This window comes from Musca domestica, unplaced genomic scaffold (genome assembly GCF_030504385.1).
Source record: "Musca domestica strain aabys unplaced genomic scaffold, Musca_domestica.polishedcontigs.V.1.1 22, whole genome shotgun sequence".
Lineage (NCBI taxonomy): Eukaryota > Metazoa > Arthropoda > Insecta > Diptera > Muscidae > Musca > Musca domestica.
Genome location: NW_026712262.1, coordinates 6,452,191 through 6,475,739, shown reverse-complemented (window position 1 = coordinate 6,475,739; position 23,549 = coordinate 6,452,191). Strand labels below are relative to the sequence as shown.

The window sequence follows — 23,549 nt, the reverse complement described above, 5'->3', positions numbered from 1 at the left end:
ATGTGAAGTTAAAGAGTTCACAAAATTTCAAACCAATTGTTTTAGTGACTGTGACTTCTAGCTGTGCTTTTTGCCACGCTACTTTAATGTTATATGTGTTGGAATTGTTCGCATCACAGCACCGCAACAGTTTTACAATTCCAGCATAGTAAATCTCGAACACATTTACTTTCAAAATTTCTCTCTGGAATCGTTCTTCTCCGACTTCCAGTGGCAAATTGCAACAATTGTCGCAACTGTGTGGGTTGCCTGACAGACCTATTGCTCTTTGTTCAAAAATCGACCTAGTTTCCCCAAACCATCTTTTAGGCTAAGAAAGAGAAAAAAGATGATTACGAATGAGGAAAGAAAAACAAAGAGACGGTGGTAATATTTATAAAAAGCGTCCCAAACGAATAAAAAGACTTAAGAAAATAAAGAAGAGTGGTCCTTAAAATGTACGCTTTAGTTGATTGAGTTGTCAATTCACAGTGCAAAGTATAGGACATTTTTAAAATTGTTGAATATTTGGTAAACTGCTAATAGAATCCTTTGAAATAAATTAACAAAATGCAGAGAGTGAGTTTGAAGCGTATGCGCTCTGAGGAATCCTCACCATATATTCTACAAACTAAGATGCACGTTAATGAAAAGATTGTTGATTCCCATGACAGCAACAAAATGAAACAGATCTATGGTAAGATGAAACAACTTCATATTATGTTCTATTGTACTTTGCAATAAACGATATTACCATATAGCAAAAACAACTAAGATGCTATTCCAAGCTGCCCGCTCTGTCAGCAACAATAACATCCAGCCTGACCGCAACAAGAAGACTCCACTCCACCGTTTAGTAGTTATTTCAGGCAATGGTCAAATCGAACCAGCTAAGCAGGCCGATGAACAAGACGACGAATTCTTGTGGGTTCGACGCAAGGCCAAGTGCTGCAATAGAGATACCTATGTTCAGGATAAATGTGTGAACTGCCAAAATGATTTGTGTGAAGAATGTGGCTATTCGTGCGTCGAGTGTGGAAAGTTTGTATGCAGTCCTTGTATTTCTTTGTTGTATGTATTTTCAAGTATATTCTTACATTATATTTCTAATTTGGAAATCTTATTTATAATTACAGTGGTAGTGGAAATGTCGAACAACCATTATGCGAAAAATGTTCCCTGTTTGCTTAGGTCTGACATATGACCATTAGCGATGAGATATTTCTTATTTATAATAGTTGTAGTAAACATTTTGTTTTTTTTTTCGAATAAAAATACCTTTATGAATTGCTGGTCAATATATAACAACAAATATTACCGTTCCTTGTTGACGTTTCTTTCTGCGCTGAACATAGGATTTCAACGAGAGAGTTTATTGGCGGACGCTGGTCCCACCTTGTAACTTTAAACAGCTTTCAGAATTATTTTATTCTGATTGATATAATAGAAATACGGGGGCGAAAAAAAAACAAATAAAGCATTTGGTGTCACCTCACGGATCGATTGAAGATTTTACTACGTTACTAACACTGGGAATAACCAGGCACAAAAGGAACTTTTCGGGAATTGAATACGTTTTAAAATTATTGAGTACATGATATTATTTTATTTGGCGACGTCGAAACACGTCAAAGCTCTGCTCTCAAATTATCACTTGATTTTTTACGTTTACACCCATTAATGTTCTTGCGTAGAATTAAACTGTTAAAAAGCTTGTGTATTTGGGTTCTCTTAAAGTATTTATTTTTATATACAGAACTCTCGGATATTATGGCCAAAGATTTTCTCAGAAAATAGTTATGTTGATTCTCGGATTCTGTCGCTAAATTTAGAATAACCAGCATGGCTAAGCTCTTTTAAACAGAACAATAATGTCTGATTAGATTCTTAAATAAATGTAAAAGCTACAAATATTGACCCTACCGATATAACATATCAACATCTTAAAAAATAGTATTGTTGCGGCATTTTTACTTTTCTCAATAGACTTTTGATAAATTAAATACTTGTATTCTAAAAGTTTCCTATTAAAAATGAAATAATTTGGATTTCTATTAGAAATGTTTCAAAATTGTATAAGTCTCATCCCATATTGTAATATAATTCAACCAAACTATCAATCTGTTTATTAAAATCGAGGTTTCCAGTTGCATGCCCAATGTCATTTAAAATATTAATTTGATGATGCGTTGTATTAAATATAAAATAACAAATTTGACAGGAATACGAACAATAATAAAATTCAAAAATGTTTTATTACAAAAAAACGATAGAAAACATTGTGAAATCTACATGTATAAATGTAGCATATTGAATATGCGTGACGAATAGTTTACACTTTACCCTTGAATTTATGGTATTTTTGATAATCTTTAACCAGAACTTCGTATAGCTGACGACCGGCCTCATTAGAGCAACGTAAAATGAAGTGCTTAGCACGATGATCGCAAATGCCAACCAAATCATAGCATATACTTTCAACGTGAGTTTTTACCTAGAATTCGAGAAAATTAATATAGTTTATATGGTTGAGAAAAAGGTGCTACAGAAACCTACCTTGTTGTATAGCGTGGTGGGTCTTTGATTTTTGACCATTAAATTAATTATAAATGTCAAAATAAATGGAGAGACTCGCTTAAAAGCGACACTGTGCTGCGCAATTAAATGCATTAAAGCCTCTAACTTCATCGCCAATTCGGCAAGGTTATCCAATTCATCGCTGGGCAATGCTGTGTCCTTTTGACGATCACTTTTATACCAAACCACAGATTGTATTAGATCTTTGAAGACATGCATATATTGCGGTGCGCGGTCCATTAAAAGTAAGTGACGATGTTTAATAATCGATGAACAAACTCCACTAATGGATATATGCAAGGAATTGAAGATATGTATGTTCGTATCACATAATGGAAACTTTTTAATATTAATCTCCATTAAGAACGAAAGGATGCTGTCCATGGTATCTGTGGATATGGAAATCTGAAAAATATGATTAGTTTAGGTTATGTAAAGACATTTTTAAACTGCTTTAACAACAAATACCATTTTATTTTCAAGAACAGCTTCATGGCACAGCAAAATTTCAATTACTTTGTCGTAATCGGTAAACTGTTGTCGTTCATCTCTTTCCAGATGCAGCGTTATATTGAAGGTAATCTTCTTGTACATTTCATTGAAAATCTATAAGAAAAAAATAGTTTACAATATTCCGTAATAATGGTAGCTTAACTTACAGCTCCTTTTATTGTACTGAATGGACATTTTGCAATCAGTCTTAACAATTTCAATACATTTGAAACATTTGTATTTTCCGCATTATTGGCTAGATACTTGAGTGTAAGCAGCAGGTCTTCGTTAGTTTTATTGCTTATAATTAGTTTAATAGCAGTTTCAATGGTTTTGCTGTTACTATGACCTTCCAGACTTTGTAAATCTGCATTGATTTGTGTCCAATAATTTGTGAGAACAAATTCAATTTCATCTTGATCTAAGTGCAGAAGTTCACGATGACTTAAAGCCAAATTCATGAGACGTAAAGCATGGGGATTTCGGTAATCCATCTGTATCAAAAACAAAGATTAACAAAATTATTGTCCTGATCAATTTTAATTGTTACGATTTTTGAATATACTAGAACTTACCGAATGACCAATGTAAATTTTATTGATGCGCCTAAAGTTTTCATCGATTTCTTGCTCCAACATTGTATCATTAGAATGTTCATTTTGATTTTCTTTTTCATCTTTCACTTTTGTCGCCTTAGCCAATAATACCGAGGCATATGAGGCGAAACCAGCCAAGGTTTTTTGAACAAACTTTTTATCTTTCTTGGAAGTACCATCGTTCGATTCATCAAAATGTTCATCTAAATATTTAGAGAATATTTTCAAAAAAGACATCAAATGCTTTCGCATTCGTTTAGCACTGGGACCAGTTATCGATGCAAGTGAATCAATAGCAATTAACAGTAGCTTGCGATGCTCATTATCCATTGTATGCAGCGATAGTGCTTCATTGATAATTGCAACCAAATCATCAAGAAATTTGTCAGTGCCTTTTTCCTCATTTTTTAAAGTTGAAAACAAGAATTCATAGAGCTGCCAACAAGTTTCCGTGGGCAATAGATTCAGCAATCGTTTTGCGTCAAAATATTTGAAAATCAAAACTTGCTGACCGAAGTGGAGGATATCTGTAAAGAGAATTATTAATAGTTCTTAATTTCCTGGAAATGTCTATGAAAAACAAAACACAACCTTTCATTATGTCCAATGCTTGTGCAGCCAATTCATCTTCGTTCCCGCATTTAAGATCACGATAAAGGCACAGATGCAAGGCAAATATAATTGTTTTCCGCTGGCGCCTCAAATGTCCAATTGGAAGTTGCGAAAGTAAATTTAAATTTGTCCGTATTTGATCGGTATCAATTCTTTTTATTTTGTACTCTTTGTCAGTGCGTTCATTAATAACAGAAATTAAACGTTTTATTAAAGTTTCCGTGGCTGAAACTTCTACGCATTGACGAATTTCGTCAAATTCACACGACAGAGACTTTAAACGGAAGACACTCTTGGAAGAAAATGATGAACATATGTTCTCGTAAATAGCCAAGCAAGAAAACTCTAATAGATCCAGATCATGGCAGGCAATGGTCAATAAATCTTTACTTTGAATAACATATTCAGCAACTGGGATCTTTCTACTCCTAGGCAGTTGTGAAATTAACCATTTGGCATTGTTGGATTTTAAGAAACTATGCAATTGCTCCTTGTCACCAGTTTCAAATGTTCGTTCCAGCTGCATTTTTTCTTGTTGGGGGGAATTAACCATCAGTAATAAAGACGATTGAGATTTTTGCATACTTAGACGTTGAAGCAAATATTTACAACTCGACTGACCAAAATTTAGTACACGTTGCTGTATTAGCAACCACTCTTCCGGAGACAGAAAACAGTGTAGTTTTTCCAATAACTTTTGTGGTTGCAATGTTTCGTCGGCGCTGCCATCCGGCCGATAGAAAACTATCATTAGCTCCAAAGATGTAGCAAAATAAGACAATTCTAAAAATGCAGCCATAGTTCGGGGTTGATGTTCTCGATCCAATATGAATTTTCCAAACACCTGTAGTACCTCTACGGTTAATTTTCGCTGATTATTTATATCGCTGAGATAGTGCCCAGATTGTTCGGCTAACTTCGACCCTGCAAAATATTGAGCCAGCAAAGCAACATGGAAATCCAATTGAAGAAGTTCTTTTTCATTTAAAGTTCTCTTATCTTGATATGATTCGATTAATTCCTTAAGCGAAAACAAGAGGGTTTTCCAAATCACCAACGAGGGCTTTGTAACTAAACCAGTTACTATTTTTGAAAAGGCAACTCCCACTGGATTGCTGGGCCAAAAATTTGTCAATGTTGGAAATGACAATGACATGGACAGTGCCGAATTTTCTTCCAATTTCTTTTGTGTCATGACAGGCTTAAAGAAATCTTGAAATAGTATGTCCAGATATTTTTTTGCGATGCCTTGGTTAGGGTTCTCACTTTCAATTGGTTTTTCCATTTTCTTTTTCTTTGAAGATGTGCAATTAATTTCATTTTGGCCCTTTCTTTTGTTAGTTGCAGCAATGTCAACTTTCTCCAAGCGAGTATTGAGCGCTTTTATTAGGTTACTAACAAATTTCTCTGCCCGACTCAATCGGCGAAACATATCCATCAATAGAACCAAATATTCTTCAAACAATTGCTTCTCTTTAATATCACCAGATTTCGTTGCTAAAATTACATTAGCCGTAATTTTGAATACATTGTCCTCCAAAATTAATGGATTTAAACGTAAAGCTGCACACAGCACCATTAAAACTTCTTTCAGGTGGGTATCTTGGACCTCTTTAATAACATCATATATTCGCTTGCCCAGGAACTGCAATGCAGTTTCGCTTTTACTCCATTCCATGTTTATGTTAACATCATGACGCGAAAACATTTCCAATACGTAAGCAGCAATAGTCAATTTGAGCGACGTGTCTTCCGTAGATTCATCGAAAATATTGGTTAATATAACATTGGTGTAGTCATCAACATTTCTGCGATTAACAATAGACGATTCTAGTACCAACAATCGAACGTGCAAAGACATCTTGTTAATGCGCTCACTTAAATCCATATCACTCATTTCCATGGTTAGCAGGCGCTCAATTTCAGTGAACTCTTGGAAGAAATCCACTTTCAAAGTTCTCATGATAAGTACTACATTTGTCATGGCATCCAATGTATTGGAGGTGTAGTTGGTTTGAAACTTCGTCACATCCCCACATCTCTGAATTGTTTCCTTTAATGTTCTCAAAATGGAAGCTATAAACTCGGTTTCGTTGGTACTTAGAAAATTATTGACAATCTTTGACAGGTACAACTCATAGCTGGTAAAAATTGCTTCATACACTTTTGCTTGTATTTCGTAGTCAATCCTAAGAAGGTCCTGAAGCAGTTCAAATTCGATAAGCAATGCTAAGATTTCGCACCATTTTCTTGTACTATGGTCATAGAGTCCGCTCATTTGCAAGCACCACTTAATAAATGTGTACTTTACATCTTTGCTAATCAGTCCAGGCTGTGCTCTCAACTTGAGAAGTTCTTTTAGATCGTCCTTATTTAGATGGTCATCCGGCACATCAGTGTGTTCTGATATCCACTGCAGTATTATTTCATATTTTGTTGGCAATATAAATTCCACAGATTGCCATGCTTTAATTGCAAATTTTAAGTTTTCCTCAAAGGTTTTATCTTTGCGGCGTAGCCATTTTGAGAATTCTACAAAGAAATACATAAAATAAAATCATTCTGCGGCTAGAATTCGCTTTCTTACCCTCTTCTGTAGACATTTTACTCACAAAATATGTGAAATTTAACAAGAAAATATACTTTTTAAGATCCTCCTGAAACTTGGGAGAAAAACAAAACAAAAAACAAAATGCACGTGGATATGAATGTGTTGGTAACTAGAGTTTTGTAGTTTCGAAACGAACCAGTTCGTATGAAATATTCCGCGAAAGGAACGATCGGAACTAGATCCAGCTCTTTATACAATCTCTTTTACACATGGTTGAAGATGCATCAACGCTTAGAAACATTGATGTGTCAAAATTTTTAAAATGTTTTGTTAACAGTGAGTAGATATTTTATGTTTTCTTGTACGACGCAAATCGAGTGTTGTTATAATAAGCATTTCTCAACAGTTTTTACAAATTTCAATAATTTTTCAGTCATAATTTTCAATTTCAAAATTTGTTTGACTACCTGTATTCTTCTACCACGTTTTTACATCTACCGGTGAACAATGCAAACGATGTGCACATTTAGGCATATTTAAGATAGATTGGTTAATTTACAAAATGTGAATAAAAAGGAAAGGTTTCAAATCGCGATTGAAAAGTAAATAAAACATTTATGAATTATGTTGGAAAGGGATTTACATATGTGCAATCATTTTTTTAACCATGTTTATTTCCGTATGTATGTGGAAATTGTTAATTTACATATGACTAGTAAGTTCTGCTATCACATTCCACCATTTGGAACGAATTTGGAAATTTTAAAGAATGAAATCCGTTAAAAATTCTGTTTAAACCTTAAAAATACCGAATATAGCAGTTATATTGGGGCTCATACGACGTGGACCTACATAGGCATTGTTGTCATAAGTCATTACCATATTCAAATTCAAAAGTGAATAATGCTGCTAAAATCATCAAAATATCGTATATAAGGAGGTGCCGTTAAATTGGAGCTGTGCGAAGGCCTGGACCTGCATAGACAAGTTTCTATCACAGATTGTAGTTCCATTACGAACTTTAAATACGTAATTTGAAACTACTCCGGTGAATAATTACGCTAAAATCATTAAACTGCCGAATATGGGAGGTACCATTATATGGGGTCTATACGAAGACGTGGACCTGCACATACAATTTTCTCTCATATATATGAAAACATGGACCTAAATGGCCCATTTATTAACTTAACCTGCCTACTGGCAAAATAAACATGTGTGCAAAATTTTAGCCTTATATCTCAATTCGTTCGAAAGATAGCGTGATTACAACAGACAGACGGACATCGCTAAATCGACTTAGAATCTTACGCTGATCAATACTATATAAACTTTGTTGGTTCTGACATGAGTATTTCGTGGAGTTACAAACGGAATGACAAAGTTAATATACCCTCCATTGAATGGTTATATAAGAAAACTTTTAAAAACCTACTTATTTTTGATAAAACATTTTAAAAATTTTGACATATCAATGTTCTTAAGCATTGATGCATCTACCCATGGTACAATGAAGAAAAGGTAGGCTAACTTTGAACAAATTTTTAGTATACAGGTCTACCTGTTTGGCTTGGAAAGCGGGCATAGCCTCAGGGCTGTATTTCTGTAGTTTTACGAAGCTGTTCTACCTCCTTGTTGTACCATGAGTTAAGCCCTTTTTCATCGCAACATATAAATAAATGAAATGAAAAGAATTAAAAGATAGAAATGTTTTAGTTGTTTTAGTGTGTACTCAGTTTAATATTCTTAACGGCGTCAAAATGACGACCTAAAGCCGGCCGATTTCTTCCTTGAGTTGAAGGAACATACTCCCGCGGTTCATTTAACGAATGTGTCCATCGGTTCGATTTCCTTATGTCTCATTCGTAAACAACAGAGGTCCCTCGGGGATTTTGTTTCTTTCTTTTTTATCGGGCATTCCTTTTTGATTTCTAATTTGTTTCGTTGGGGACGTCTTTCATTGTTGTTTTCCACGCGATCTGTAACAAAACAAAAACAACTCATCTCACATTAAAGGGCTGCTCCAGAACCTGCAAGAATCATAAGGGGAAAAGTGGTTATCATAGCAAAAATTTGCTGTATTAAGTGAAACCAATAGAATATCTTTCCATCTATAATGAGCAAATGTATGTTCGTTTATTCATTTCGTTATTGTAAAGAAGTAGAAACTACGCTAAGTACGGCCGGGCCGAAGTTGTTATACCCAATTTACTTTTACTTATGGGAGTTACGGGCTTAGCAGGAAATTGACTGAAACCTCCCAAATGCCGAAAATCAGGAGTTAGCCTTATATGTGAGACCGACAAACGTAGACAGATATAGTTGTATTCAGTTTTCAATACCAGACATCCTAGAAATAATATCAATGCTTTACAAGCGAAGTATTTTGTGATTTCAACAGACGGACGGACACTAAACATTAACAATTTTCAATATAAATTTGATGGGGTCCCCGACGAATGTGTCTTGGTGTAGTGAAAAGAAAGACAAGTTTATTATACATTTCACTTTATGGTGACGAGTTTAATTAAAATATTTTTTATCCTTTTAGTGGAAGTAGGCGAAGCGAAAGCTGCAGATCCACAGGAACCGGTAACCCGGAAAGGATATTTAATTTCATTAAAAACTGGAGAACGGACAGAAATCCGTGAGCGAGATGTTGTAAGTTTATATTTTATGACTTTTATGACTATCCTCTACAAATAAGTACTGCCTTTTACAGCACGGACGTTGCAGGGCTGTAACAGAATTCGAGAAGCTTAATCGAATTGGCGAGGGTACCTACGGCATTGTTTGTAAGTAACAGCAATATTTATGTATTCCACAAGTCTTGCAAACTATCTCTCATTTCAGATCGTGCTAGAGATAAACGGACCAATCAAATTGTTGCTCTGAAAAAAGTGCGAATGGATCAGGAAAAAGATGGACTTCCTGTTAGTGGATTACGGGAAATTACAATTCTAAAGAAATGTAAACATGATAATATTGTCAATTTAATTGATGTAGTAGTTGGTAAGAGCTTGGAAAGGTAGAAAAACTGAGTAATTTTAATTATTTCGTATAAAATTACATTTTATTTTTTTTTTCTAGTATTTTCCTCGTTATGGAATATTGCGAACAAGATTTGGCATCTCTTTTAGACAATATGTCTCAGCCTTTCTCTGAATCAGAAGTCAAATGTATAGTACTGCAAGTTCTTCAAGGACTTAAATATATACATTCGCGCTTTATAATACATAGAGATTTAAAAGTATCAAACTTGTTAATGACTGATAAAGGCTGCGTCAAAATAGGTAGGTAGTCACTGGAATGTTGAATTGTTACATCGGAAGTATGAAATTAACTGTTTAATTCTTTTTAGCTGATTTTGGACTAGCCCGTCTATTTGGTTTGCCATCGGGACCAATGACTCCTCAGGTTGTTACATTGTGGTACCGATCTCCAGAATTACTTTTAGGATCTCCCACACAAACAACAGCTGTTGATATGTGGGCAGTTGGTTGTATTTTTGGAGAACTTTTATCTCACAAACCACTTCTGCCGGGTAACACAGAAATCGCACAGCTAGAGCTAATAATTGACTTATTAGGCACACCATCAGAAACAATATGGCCAGATTATACGAAAATGCCTGCCATTCAAAATTTCACGCTCAAAAAGCAGCCATACAACAATTTGAAGCCTAAATTCCCTTATTTATCCGCTGCAGGCTTGCGATTGCTGAATTTCTTATTTATGTATGATCCCAAGAAAAGGGCCACAGCAGAGGAAAGCCTTCACAGTAGTTATTTTAAGGAACCACCATTACGTATGTACATAACTTAATGTAGAACAAGGCCTACATAAGATGGGCCAGAAAGTCCATTTGACAAAGAAGTGTGCTATCAAAAACATAATTGTGATTTGAAATTCTGAGAGAGTCAATTCACAATTGTGCAAAAACTACTAAGTTTATTGGCTAATCGTTGTATTCCTGTCCGACCTTATGTAGGCCTTGTTTTATGGCAATATAAAAGGATAGCAGAAATAATTTAAGTTAGTCTCGATTTACACTAGGCAGTTATTATAGCAGAAATTGTCAGTTTGTTAGTAAGAGCGTGTTGAAAGTATTGGGGTCTCAATTTTCCTCACCCCTTTCAACAACAATCTGCCAGTTGCCTAATGTAAATCACGACTTATGATTTTTTCGACCATTGATATCAATTATATTTTGTACTTTGTTTTCAGCTTGCGATCCAAAATTGATGCCGACCTTTCCACAACATCGCAACCTACAACACAACTCTACAAAGCCTACTGTAAGCACCACCCATCAGCTTGGGCTATCAGTTCCTGAATTACCGGCGGTTTCAGATTTGCTCGGAAGTCTTTTAAAAAAAAGCCGCATGGAATAAACTACTTATGATTTTTTTTATACAATAAAATAAATATGTGCAGTAGTGTGCCACAAGATACTAATATATTTAAATTACAAACGTTTACATTTTTTATTGGATTTTACAGATATATAAATGCTACTGAAACAAAACTACTGGTAGTTAAAAATTCTGTTTTTTTTTTTTGTTTGCTTGAAAAATTAATAACCAAACAATAATTTTTTGGGATGAAGTAAACTTTCACTAAATGTATCCTGCTCAATTTCTTTCAGTTTAAGAATGTAAATAGGTACAATAAGGAGGTGACGTGGACTAACACACTGTTTTTTTAAACTTGATGCAATGCTTAATATATGGGAAGTTGACAAAAGAAAAGACGGGCCAATTTTAACGAAAATAATTTAAATTTAAACGTACGCTTCTTTCTTTTTCCATGAAATATATGATTTTAAACGTGGTCATAAATGAAAAAAGGCAGATTTTGACTGCCAAAAGAAAAAATACTCTTGCATATGTCCCTGTTCACTCTTTTTGGCACAAGACATAAGCTGGCTATTCATGATAGAAGAAAGAACCTTTGTTTTGTTTACTTATCTTTAATTTCGACCCATAATTTTGTCACCCTATGTAAGATGGCGATATTTTCATAACCATTGTATATACTCAAATCAGAGATGGGAACCTGTTTCAATAAATTTTATTTGACAAGGTAAATTGGGGAAAATACAAAGCTGGATATTATTATTTAAAAAGAAATATTGACAGCATGGGAGCCACCACCTTCAGTGGATCCGACACGCGTGCTGACAATATTGGGTAAATAAAATCCCAACCTCAGTACGGAGAGCTGGCGTTTAGTCGGCTCAAGCACGGAGGGGGGAGGCCTGGTCCTCAAAGTATCCATTAATACAGATGGCCAGGAATACTTTCAGGCTCGTGGGAGGAAACTGCACTTTGGCACAGGATGGATTCGACTCCGTCTAACGCCATCGTCGCAGTAGGAGGGAGGACCACTGTAACCAGCCGCAGCTTCTTCTCTCGTCCCTCACCAAGTTTGAAGAGACATAGCCCGGGTCCAGTGAGCGGTACATCACATATGGAATGGAGAAAAGGTTTGAACGTGTATCGTAGCTAAAAAGAACTTAATCTTCCTTAATAATTTAATCGGAGGAGACGCCACGACGGTTAGATTGGAGTCACGAGCATGAAGGGTACTCTTTTTTGTCTCCATCTACCTACGCTTTGAGTACCCCGACCCGCCAGGCGAAGTAGTAAAGAAGCTGTTCACTGAGTTGGGAAGCAGAGGCAATCTCGTCGTTGGATGTGATGCTAACGCTCACCATTTTCAATGGAGGCAGTAAGGATACGAACGCAAGAGGTGAGTCCATCTTTGTTTTTATTTTAACACATAATCCCAAAATATGTAACAGGGGAAATGAGACAACTTTTCAAAATAGGAATAGGGAGGAGGTTATTGATCTCACCCTTACAACATGGATGAGTCACTCATACTGAGTTGGAAAGTTTCCACCGATTGTTCCTTCTCGGACCATATAATAACATTCCAGGTATCGGTAGAGGGATTGCATCAAAAACTGCATAGGAACCCGAGAAAGACTCGATGGGATAAATTTGCGGAGCACACTGCATGGAAGTTGATATCTACTGGTAATCTCCCAGTAGACTCCGCCTCCGATGTGGACGAGTCCGTTAATTTGATAACTAAAGTCCTGATTGGGAAATTTGATAACTAAAGTCCTGATTGAAAGAGCTTGTCCGCTTACCTTCCCGGGAAAAAAGTGCCAACCTGCTTGGTGGTCGAAAGACCTAGCCCAGCTCATGAAGACAAGCAGACGCCTTTATAATAGGGCCAATAAGACCAAACTGGGCTCGGACTGGGAGGCTTATAAATCAGCCTTCAACAAGTACAACAGTGTGATCAAAAAGGCCAAACGAAGATCTTGGGTTTTCTTTACTGAGTCCATAGGAGATGTAAACAATGTTAAAGGACCCCACACCCATTGGATGTATAAAGCGGAATGACTTTGGTCTAGAGGCACTCAACCTGTAAGCCAGTACTCACTTTCCGAACTGCTCCGATGTGGTAAATGACCAATTGTTAGATCGGTCTAGTCAGCATCGTGGGGCGGAGGATGTAAGTCTGACTGAGAGGATTTTAAGCGCTCCCAAGATTTTGTGGGCTATAAACTCATACAAACCTTTCAAGTCACCGGGACCAGATGACATTATTCCCGCCATGCTACGGTAATAATACATTTCTGGAGGCGATTTTTAAGGCTTGCCTGCGTCTCTCTCACATTCCATCACTGTGGAGGAAAGTTACAGTCACTTATATTCCCAAGGCTGGGAAACCAAGTCATGTACTTCCAAACGACTACAGGCATATTAGTCTCTCATCCTTTCTACTGAAAACGCTGGAGAGACTATTAGACATTGAGATTAGATCTATGATACCCCTGACCTTGTTGAGCACAGCTCAACATGCCTATATGAAAGACAGATCTGTTGAATCAAGGCAACACGATGTCGTGGGTTGTGTAGAGAGAAACCTGAACAACTCGTTTTTCACTTTGGCAGCCTTTCTCGATATCGAGGGAACCTTCAATAATGTCACAATTCACAGTCCCCTAGTAAAACTTAGTATACCACCATTCCTGGTTGACTGGATTGATGTTGCTCAGCAGCAGAATCATCAACTCAAGCATCGGGGAGTGTTCTGTCAGGAAAACGGTCACTAGGGGCACCCCGCAAGGTTGGGTTCTGTCACCACTACCCCTTCTTTTGGTGATATATAAAATTCTTATCGAACTGGAACAAGGTGGGACAAAGGTCGTGGCTTCCGCCGATGATGTTGTCTTGCTGATTGCTGGGAAATTCCCTCAAACTTTTTCATATCTTACGCAGGGAGTTCTAGTTAAAATCTCCAGATTGGCACGCTGCAATGGAATGGCGTGAACCCATCAAAAACTGATGCCTATCCTTGATGGTGTTATGCTAAGCTAAGCAAAACCAGAAGCTAAGGTGGAAGAGGAACATCGAGGAGCGAGCGAAGAAGGGCCTGATTGCACTTTATTCCTGCAAAAACTCCATAGGAAAAAGCTGGGGTCTCAGACCTCACATAATCAAATGGTTATATGTGTCTGTCGTCCGACCAATTCTAACCTATGGGGGGCTTGTTTGGTGGCATTCCTTAGGGAAAACCACCTTCAGTAAAAGCATTGATAAAGTCCAAAGAGTTGCATCGCTACTAATTACAGGCGCGTTCAGGAGCATACCTCAATCCGCACTAGACACCCTACTCAATTTAAAATCGTTTGGTTTATTTGTAGAGGAACAAGCCGCTAGGTGTGCCCTGCGACTCAATAAACTGGGACAATGGCGGAGTCAGCCCTTCGGATACTCCGCCATTATCAAGTATGTGGGAAGCATAGTAAATCAGGCTATAGCTAGCGATTTTATATCACCTAGACACAGATTTGAACTACTTGATATCCATACACCTAACAGAGACATTTGGACTCGTGACACTCCACCTTTTAACGGTATACCTGTCTATACTGATGGATCAAAGATGGAAAGTGGAACGGGAGCCGGGTCTACGGTGACAGTCTAAATATCCAACGATCCTTCAAACTAAACAATGACTGTAGCGTTTTTTAAGCAGAAATCTTTGTCCACTGCCCAAATCCACTGCCCAACTCTTTTCCTGCCTCTCCGACACCAAGGCAGCAGTCATTCTCCAGTTAGCCAGAAGACTTAAATGGCTAAAGACGACACGTTAACACACAGTGAATAGAAACCTACTAATTTCTCTACTCTCTATACAAATCTTACTTCTTCACTCTTCGCTATCCATTTCCTTTTCTCCTCCCTATTCTATTCTCGTATTTTTTAATTAGGATGAAAGAAATTTTTTGCAGAGGTAGGTATTTTTACCCTGATCCCGGGAAACTATTTTTTTCTTGGGGGACGGACCTGGGACCCCAGACCCGAAAGTCCGGGTTCAAGACCCCGACTAGACCCGGATCCACTTACCTTATTGAAAGCCTATGGAAATACCTATCCAACAAGTGGTCACATGAAGGGGTAAGTTGTCATGGTTCGGAAGTTATAGTCAAATTATCGATTTTTTGGACCCGGATTTTTTATGAAACCCCCAAAAAGTAAAAAAGGGCCCATTATGGGGGTCAACAAAATTGTTTCCAAATTATGGGTGACACTCTTACCTATCCAAAATGCTACAATTTGTGCTAATAACTTTTTCGGGTCCAGAGATATGGGTCTTTCCATCCTCATAACCCGATTCTAACCAGTTCATTAAAATGATGTTTTCAATTAAAAAAGGGTTTGTTTCGCGTAAGCATTAAATTCAGAAATCTTTGGTTCGCGTTAGCCGGTGTATTTTCATAAGCTTTCCAACGATATCTATATTGTCTATATCGGGTATTTGGATCCGGGTCTAGTCGGGGTCTTGAACCCGGACTTTCGGGTAAAAAATCTGGGGTCCCAGGTCTGTCCCCCAAGAAAAAAATAGTTTCCCGGAATCAGGGTAAAAATACCTACCACTGGAAAAATTTTAAAAAAAATTGAAGAGTTTTTACTAGAGTTAAGCCAAGTTCAGAGGTTTTTAATTTTTAACAAATTTCAATAATTTTAATAAATTTTCATTTAAAACTCTGAAGTCCAAAAAGGGTTTGGGAAGGTTATTGTATATTGTTATAATTTTATCATACATTTTTACAAGTTTTTATTCTCTTTTCTTTATGGGTAAAACAGTTCTCCCACACGTTTCAATAGTTGCTCTTTTTTGCTGACATTACTGTAAAATACGAAATTTGATGTGTTGCCGATGAGCGTCAACCATGTCATGCATGCCCGGCTTCTTAATCGGAAAACTCGATTTGTTGTTCCCTAATTTGTTGGGGTAGCGGCGTTTAAGCTTTAAAGGATTTCGAAAATTTATTTTATTGTTTATATCATAATTACATAAAATACATACAATTTTACTTGTTATGAGTGACGACAACTTGAACGAGGGTTTCCATAAATGGAATCCAATGGAAAAAGACTACAAAAGCGTGGAATTCAATCAATATTGTACAGGACCTGGAGCCAACCTTGATTCGTCTTTGCAATTGGCAAACAATTACAACAATGGAAAGGCAACTCCAACGAGGGATGCTCCAACACCATACTTGGTATTTAAAAATATGCCACCCAAAATGAGCAAGACTGCTTTGAGAAATATTTGTTCAAAGCATGGCAGCGTAAAATCCGTAAGGGATAGTCAAAAGTGTGATTACTTCTTTGTTGATTTCGCGACAGTGGCGTAAGTATGAGTGTAACATAAACTCAATAAGCGAAAGATATTTGCATTTGTAAACTTGAAACCAATTACCGGGAAAAGATAACTTTTACTGGAGGTAGTTTTTTCCATCAAAAACGATGGGCATGTCTGCATGATTTAACACCTCCTTTGATATTGGCCACTAAAGTTTATATCGCCACACGAATGATTATGTTGAATGTTGAACAGAAGTTGCATAAAAAAAGTAAAAAATATTTTGCGTTATTTAGTTATTGCAATATGGTATGGAGTACTCTATTAGTATACATCATCTGCAACAGGTTACAGCATAAATCTAAGTTTTAAGTATAATGTTTATGAGAAACAACGTCCCTTTGATGTATTGTGTTTAAGTCGATAACATATTTATAAATTGTATTACGATTCATGTTCAATATCATATTATCTCTATTTTATATAGTGATATGGAAGCCACATTTCGTGCACTGGAGAACAATAATTACGGATTCCAAGTGTTTGTAGGAAGACACAAGAAAAATCTAACGCCAATGGATTATAACAAAGAAAATAATATAATAGCCGTACAGCCACGCACAACTGGCATTGATTATCAAAATCGTACAATCAGAGTTTCAAGCAAACAACTACCTAGACCAATAGTTGAACAAAATCGACAGATTGAAGAGGACAAATGTAACGGCTATCCAGCAGAAATATTTAACAATGATGCCCACTACTTAGAACGTGAGGACGTAAACGATCCCATAAAGCACAGCAAATTCAAATATCAAACAGGTCGTTCCTATATACAGTAAGTTTTTGCAATGTTTTAACATAGATGTGGCAGACCTCTGCAATTTGATTTTATTGCAAACAAATTTCAGAATGTCGGACAACATAAGGGAGTTCGTAGCAAAGAAATGCGAGGAATCCACCGGTAGGTTCTCACCATCCACCGAAAAATATGTTAATAAACTAAATGGGTTTGAAAAACCCTCTCAAATTGGAAAATGCAATACTTGCGAACGTGAATGCGACACAATTTGTAGCCGTTGTTCGACCCACTACTGCAGTGTGGAATGCCAAAGAAATGATTGGCAGGAACATCGTTACGTATGTGGAAAACCAAAGTATGTAAACAAATTTTTACAAGATTTTGTATTTATCGTTCATACATTTACATTAACAAAAATAGAATCTTCATTCAAACAGGCGCAGAATTATTGAAAATACTTCACTATATATGACTTATTAATGCACTTTTAGGAACTTGCAGAAAATCTCATTAGAACACAAAAAATCTCAAGCAACAATTACACAATCAAAGCCAAGTGCTGTAGAATGCTCGAAAACATTAAATTCCCCAAACAAGAACACAACAGAAAGTTATTGCAATCCTCAAATTCCTAGGAGTGGTAATATTGTTACAATAACTTCTATAAGTAAAACAAACATTGTATTTATTCGAGCCAAGACGTATGAAGATAATATGAGTTATTTTAAAACAATTGATGGCATACAAGCTTTAGGGAAAAAATTAAAACCCCTAAAAGATAAACCAAAGTGTGGCAATGTTGTTATTGCTAAATTTGGTGATCAATACAATCGAGCACTTGTACTGAATTCCGATAATTCTGAAAAAATATTTGTTAATTATATGGACTATGGCAATTTGGATAACTTAAGACTGGAGGATTTGTATGAAGCCCCAATCGAATTTTCTGAAAAACCAAGGCATGCGTTGCCAGTAATACTTAAGGATGTTCCAGATTGCTATATGACCGAACAGATAAGGAATTTTATGTATTCTTATCTAAATGGCATTAATGTTTGTATAAAATACAAACCAGAGGATTACCAGCAGGAAAAGGGTGTTTATCAGGTGGAACTTATCGATGAGACGACACAACAGAATTTAAACAAAATGATTGTAAAATTGTCTAAGCCTACAGAACCACAGTCAACCAATGAAATTTGCTATATAGAGGTAAGTAATTTTAAAAAATCACGTTAATTTGAATTCTTTTAAATTTCAGTATTTTTGCAATAACTAAAACTGTGTGCTGATGCTGACCAATTTGTAGCCAAGTTTATTTATAAACGAAATAAAGCTAATAACATGTTTTCTTTCAAAACCCGCAGTACCTCCAACAGAAACATTTACCCAGTGGTGAAAATATCGAATTAATTGTAATGGACAATTCATCAATGAGTACCGGATGTATATCTTGTACCACAAAGCCCTATGCAGTGGAGATCCAGAAGTTCCAGAAGGAATTGCAAAAATATGTGGAAATGATACCAAAAGAAGGATATGCGCCGAGGTAATTTTGTTTTGTGTATGGCGTAACCATAATATAACAATTTGTTTCCCACGTAGACAAGATGAACTTTGTATTGTAAAATACAACGAAGATGGTCTTTGGTATCGAGGACGTTGCTTGGAAGTGGTGGGAGATGGATATCCCACAATTCTATTCATTGATTACGGTAATGTGTCAATAGTTCACATCGATGACATTCGACGCTACCCAACACAGTTTACTTATCCAATCTATACAGCAGACTGTGAAATTGAAGGTTAGTGTAAAGTTTTGAGTTGTTTTTTTTTATTAGAATTGTAATTTATTTTTTTAAAGGATTGCCGGAATCCTGCAATGAAGAAATTGTGGCTAAACTTGAAGAACTTATACCTCATGGCAGCATTGTGAAGTGCAATCGCGTCAAAGCATTTTCTGATGATCATTTTTATTCCATTTCATTGCCAGATGTTATTCAAAGATTATCCAAATGTGGTTTGCTGTAATTGAACAATATTTGAATAAGTAATCCTAATGTTTAATATTTTAACGATCGTGCACGTTTCCAATATTCGTTTGTATAATAATTTTTAGTACTGAGAGCATTAAATGTGCGACTCGTAAATCTGGGTTTTAAATTTTATACAATATGCCAATTTATCAATTGTATGAAGGCTTGTTTTAAACAAATGACAACATTATTAAGAATAAGATAAATTAGTTATTTTACAAAAGAATTATGAATCTTCAATTAAATTGCTAAGGAATCCTTATGACTCATCCTAGATCATTGAAGAAAGTTAATTAATTAATATTTTATTAAATGCGATTCATTGCGCTGTTTTGCAATATTTTCCCTCTATCCTACGATGAGAAAATCTTCGGTCGGAATTGTGGCGGAAACTTTAGAATAGTGGACCTGTAATATATATATAGGGTGAGTCTTAGTCTCATACGGCTGGATAACTGCCATCTAATGTACAATTATGCCGAAATGTGTCGTGCGCACCAAATTTTAAATTTGAAAAAAAAAATAACATTAATGGAACTATGTTGAAAATAAAAAAAAAAAAAAACAACATTAATGGAACTATGTTGAAAATAAAAAAAAAAAAAAACAATACAATAATTTCAATCTGTAAAATGCTTTAGTAATCCTCATTTATTTTTGTAACTATCATTGTTTTGTCTTGGTTGGACCTTCCCTATTTGGATAATACAGCAGTGAAGAACATGTAAGCCTAGTATGAAAGGTAAGTATTTTTATACGGTTCGTCGTATTTAAACCTTAAACCCTAACATAATCCAAACAAATTGTTGCACTTTCTCCCACTGCGATGCGATTTCGAACCATTTCTGCTGATGTTGCTGTCTTCTTCCGTCCACTTCCTTGACGAGCAATGGTACGAGACACAAAAGGTTTATTCACATTTAAATGCTGGAGTGCTCTAACGATAGCCAATTGTGGTTTTCCAGCCAAATATAAAGAAATAACACTATAACGCTTGAATTCCATCACGAATAATTTTTTTCTGCAAAATTCTCACCAAAATGCTTTTGTACGCTTGTAAACAATATAATGAGCTGTAACTGGAATAATTTTAACAGCTGTGGGAGTGGCTCAGAAATTACAGCAGTCTGAAGTTGGTTGTAGTTTTTTCATCTCACCCTGTATGTTTATATTTCAGCAATATGCTGATTGCAAATACTTTACCCTGGCCGAATATAAATTTGTACAAAACATTGTATTTATTAACAACAAATGTTTAATAATTTGTCTAAAACTTTTAAACCAAACATAGGTCGCTTGTGTGTATATACAATAAATTTAGTTGTGCTATCATGTATTCATTAGGAAAGCTTGCTTTTTTACTAATTCCTTAAATGTCCCACTATCTCGTGTAATAAGTTCGTCATAGGTGCCTTGTTCGGCAACTTGTCCATTATCTAATACAGCTATTGTATTAGCATTACGTATGGTACTTAGTCGATGGGCTATTGTCAAACAAGTTCTTCCCTTCGCCAATTCCTCCAAAGCATTTTGAACTAATTCTTCCGAGACGGAGTCCAACGCACTTGTTGCTTCATCTAATATTAAAATGGTAGGATTCTAAAACAAAAATGTATATATTTTTAAGCATGTAGTTATTACTTATACTGTTCACATATACAACTCACTTTGATTAATGCTCTTGCGATTGCGACCCTTTGTTTCTGTCCCCCACTCAACATCATGCCTCTCTGGCCCACTAAAGTATCCAGACCATTGGGTAATTGTTCCGCGAATTCGTCAACATGAGCTTTTCGTACAATATCTTCGAAGTCAGATTCTTTTATTGTATCTCCTGGATTGAGTCCATATAGTATATTTTCGCGTATTGTCCCAGAGAAGAGGACAGGTTCCTTGAAGAACAAATTTTTGTTATTTTTAATAAATTTCAAATACACGTACTTACCTGACTTACAGCTCCAATGTGTTTTCTTAACCATACCGGACTTACATCTCTTAAATCGAGATTATCTAATAAAATGCGACCCTTTAATGGATCGTACAATCTTAGTAACAATGATGCTATTGTACTTTTTCCTGAACCGCTACGTCCAACAAGAGCAGTTGTTTGCCCATGTCTTAAAACTAAACTAAAATCATTTAAAACTACGGAATCCGGTCTGGCGGGAAAATTGAAATTAACACCTTCGAAAATAACTTCTCCACGCGGCTTTATCTCTGGTATCATACCAGCATTTGTTGGTATCAGACATTTGCGGTCTAAAATTTCCCATATTCTTTGTGCTGAACCCACTCCTTTGTTAAGCTCGGTGTAAAAATTGGAAAGTCCGTTTAGTGATATTGCCGAATATCCAGCGTATAAAATAAACGACGTCAGAGCACCAATAGATAGAGCGTCTTGAATTACCAAATTGCCACCATAATACAAAACTGATATTATAATGATGTTGCCTGACATGCCAGTCTAAAAAGTAAAGGAATTGAAAGAAAAGAATAAATAATTAAAATATGTTATTTCCCATAAAATAGGCTCTGTTCTCAATTTTTTGAATAAAAACATAATTACCGTTCCAAAAAACATTGCTCGAGCAAGAGTTTCTTTATAACCCAGTTGTAAAGCTTCTCCCAGCAAATTATCGTATGTTTTACACTCTTCATTTTCTCTTGAGAAGGTTTTTACAGTTTTCACATTTCCCAAACGTTCTTCTGCAGACTTGGAAATATCGGCCAACTTGTCTAAAAGACTACGTGTTATTTTGCGGACATAACGGCCATAGACAATAGCTATCCCTGCAACGCATGGCACCACACATGTACTGATGAGGGCCAACTGAGGTGATGTGTATATCTGAAAACGATTGTAAAATTGCATATCCATGTCATTTTATAATCTAGGATTACATACCATCATTCCTGTACCTGCTAACACCATGACCGTCGATCGTAAACCATCTGATAAGTTTTGGCTCAGTGAATTTCCGACTAAATAAGTATCTGTTGCCAAACGATTTACTAGTTCGCCAGTGCCTTTTTGATCAAACCAACCGACTTCTTGATTTAACATCCGTCTATATAGTTTTGATCGTAGGTCGCGAACAATCCGCAAAGCTAGAGGTAACAACTGAAGAAATGCATTTGCGTCAAACAATTTAAAGAATGAATTAAACTTACATGCACTATTGAAAAAGTAAATGCGACCAAAATTTGCCAAACCTCCAATTAAAAAAACGCCGCATAGTATCAAAGAAAAATGTTTTAATCGGTCCAGTGCTTGGCCAGCTTTTTCGCTATCTTTGTCAAATATGATATCCAGAATTTTCCCAAGAACAAACGGAACACTCATTGTTATGGAGGAGGAAATAACCAAACAGCCAATGGCAGCTACAATAGTACACGTAAGTAGCCAATTAAGAAAAAAAAAACGACTGTGAACTGTCCTTACCAGCCAATACCAGTTTTTCAGACTTAGCCAAGCCCATTAGTCTTGCAACATCGCTTTTCTTAATTTTGACCTTTGGCGCTTTACCCTTTCCGGCAGCTTCAACATTTTTCAGCCGCCGTGATATCCATGAATTAGCTTGACGATTCCTGGATTGCAACAACTGTCCTTGAGACTTTGGCATACCATTCTGCAACAATCGGTGAGATAAATTCTGTCGACCGGTAGTAAAGTTTCTAAAAGTCCAAAAGACGTTGGGTGATGGTGATTTCGTAAGACGTGCACATTTCAGACACTGTAACAACATTGTTAGTTGGAGTGATTTATGTGAACCGGCAGCTATGATGTTTTCATTAATATGTTCATTTATTATCAAGGGGTTTGTAAAATTTTTTACTTAAAAAATATGTTTTTTTTATTATATTCTTAAACTTAAGTATAGTATAGTATATTTTATTTGAGTCTTCTTCTTTTCAGTACAATGATAACATACAAAGCGAATGGTTATCATAATACTTAGAACTATATTCGTCTTGTTCTAACTATAGTGATTGAAGCATTTGCTACATGCGAACGATAACAAAGAGTAAAAAGATAAAAACAATGGTTGTGAGAGAGAGGCTTGCTCATTGCCTCAGCTGTGACGAACAGAGCGATTGTGTCTGCAAACTAATAAATATAAAAGTTGTGTTCCAGTACTTTTTTAGTAGTAAAACTAGCAGAAGAGAGAACAGTTCGAAATGTCATTCTCAATTAGGTGTGCTCAAAAAATAAGGGAACGGAAAAT

The 23,549-nt window shown here is 36.0% G+C and overlaps 5 protein-coding genes across 8 annotated transcripts; 3 read left to right on the top strand and 2 right to left on the bottom strand.

Moving 5' to 3' along the window:
- Positions 1-398: 398 nt before the first annotated feature.
- LOC131802613 (apoptosis regulatory protein Siva-like) lies at positions 399-1,287 on the top strand. The gene is made up of 3 exons (XM_059122963.1): positions 399-676; positions 741-1,050; positions 1,116-1,287. Exons 1-3 carry the CDS (start codon positions 550-552, stop codon positions 1,168-1,170), a joined length of 492 nt encoding a protein of 163 aa, XP_058978946.1. The 5' UTR covers positions 399-549; the 3' UTR covers positions 1,171-1,287.
- Positions 1,288-2,215: 928 nt separating this feature from the next.
- Positions 2,216-6,984, bottom strand: LOC101894858 (uncharacterized). Its single transcript, XM_005180737.4, has 7 exons — positions 6,844-6,984; positions 4,236-6,788; positions 3,624-4,171; positions 3,216-3,542; positions 3,025-3,162; positions 2,536-2,961; positions 2,216-2,473 (listed from the first exon to the last, which is right to left on the bottom strand). The coding sequence occupies exons 1-7, from the start codon at positions 6,857-6,859 to the stop codon at positions 2,312-2,314; spliced, it is 4,170 nt and encodes a 1,389-aa protein (XP_005180794.1). The 5' UTR covers positions 6,860-6,984; the 3' UTR covers positions 2,216-2,311.
- A 1,787-nt stretch (positions 6,985-8,771) lies between these two features.
- LOC101895365 (cyclin-dependent kinase 10) lies at positions 8,772-11,282 on the top strand. 3 transcript variants are annotated; one of them, XM_005180740.4, is made up of 7 exons: positions 8,772-8,933; positions 9,359-9,468; positions 9,530-9,602; positions 9,661-9,835; positions 9,898-10,100; positions 10,169-10,615; positions 11,035-11,282. In XM_005180740.4, the coding sequence occupies exons 1-7, from the start codon at positions 8,924-8,926 to the stop codon at positions 11,199-11,201; spliced, it is 1,185 nt and encodes a 394-aa protein (XP_005180797.1). In that variant the 5' UTR covers positions 8,772-8,923; the 3' UTR covers positions 11,202-11,282. The 3 variants fall into 3 exon arrangements, with proteins under 3 accessions (XP_005180797.1, XP_019891347.2, XP_058978896.1); XM_020035788.2 differs by lacking the exon at positions 8,772-8,933 and adding an exon at positions 8,967-8,984; XM_059122913.1 differs by lacking the exon at positions 8,772-8,933 and adding an exon at positions 9,252-9,297.
- A 4,817-nt stretch (positions 11,283-16,099) lies between these two features.
- Positions 16,100-19,832, top strand: LOC101894700 (protein vreteno). The gene is made up of 7 exons (XM_005180736.4): positions 16,100-16,533; positions 16,973-17,323; positions 17,397-17,642; positions 17,779-18,499; positions 18,655-18,836; positions 18,893-19,092; positions 19,152-19,832. The coding sequence occupies exons 1-7, from the start codon at positions 16,217-16,219 to the stop codon at positions 19,316-19,318; spliced, it is 2,184 nt and encodes a 727-aa protein (XP_005180793.1). The 5' UTR covers positions 16,100-16,216; the 3' UTR covers positions 19,319-19,832.
- An 807-nt stretch (positions 19,833-20,639) lies between these two features.
- On the bottom strand, positions 20,640-23,196 carry LOC101895192 (ATP-binding cassette sub-family B member 10, mitochondrial). Of its 2 annotated transcripts, XM_005180739.4 has the most exons (7): positions 22,766-23,196; positions 22,495-22,704; positions 22,229-22,431; positions 21,890-22,171; positions 21,269-21,787; positions 20,991-21,215; positions 20,640-20,922 (listed from the first exon to the last, which is right to left on the bottom strand). In XM_005180739.4, the coding sequence occupies exons 1-7, from the start codon at positions 23,067-23,069 to the stop codon at positions 20,653-20,655; spliced, it is 2,013 nt and encodes a 670-aa protein (XP_005180796.2). In that variant the 5' UTR covers positions 23,070-23,196; the 3' UTR covers positions 20,640-20,652. The 2 variants fall into 2 exon arrangements, with proteins under 2 accessions (XP_005180796.2, XP_019891346.1); XM_020035787.2 differs by lacking the exon at positions 22,766-23,196 and having other exon boundaries at positions 22,229-22,444; positions 22,495-22,632.
- Positions 23,197-23,549: the final 353 nt, after the last annotated feature.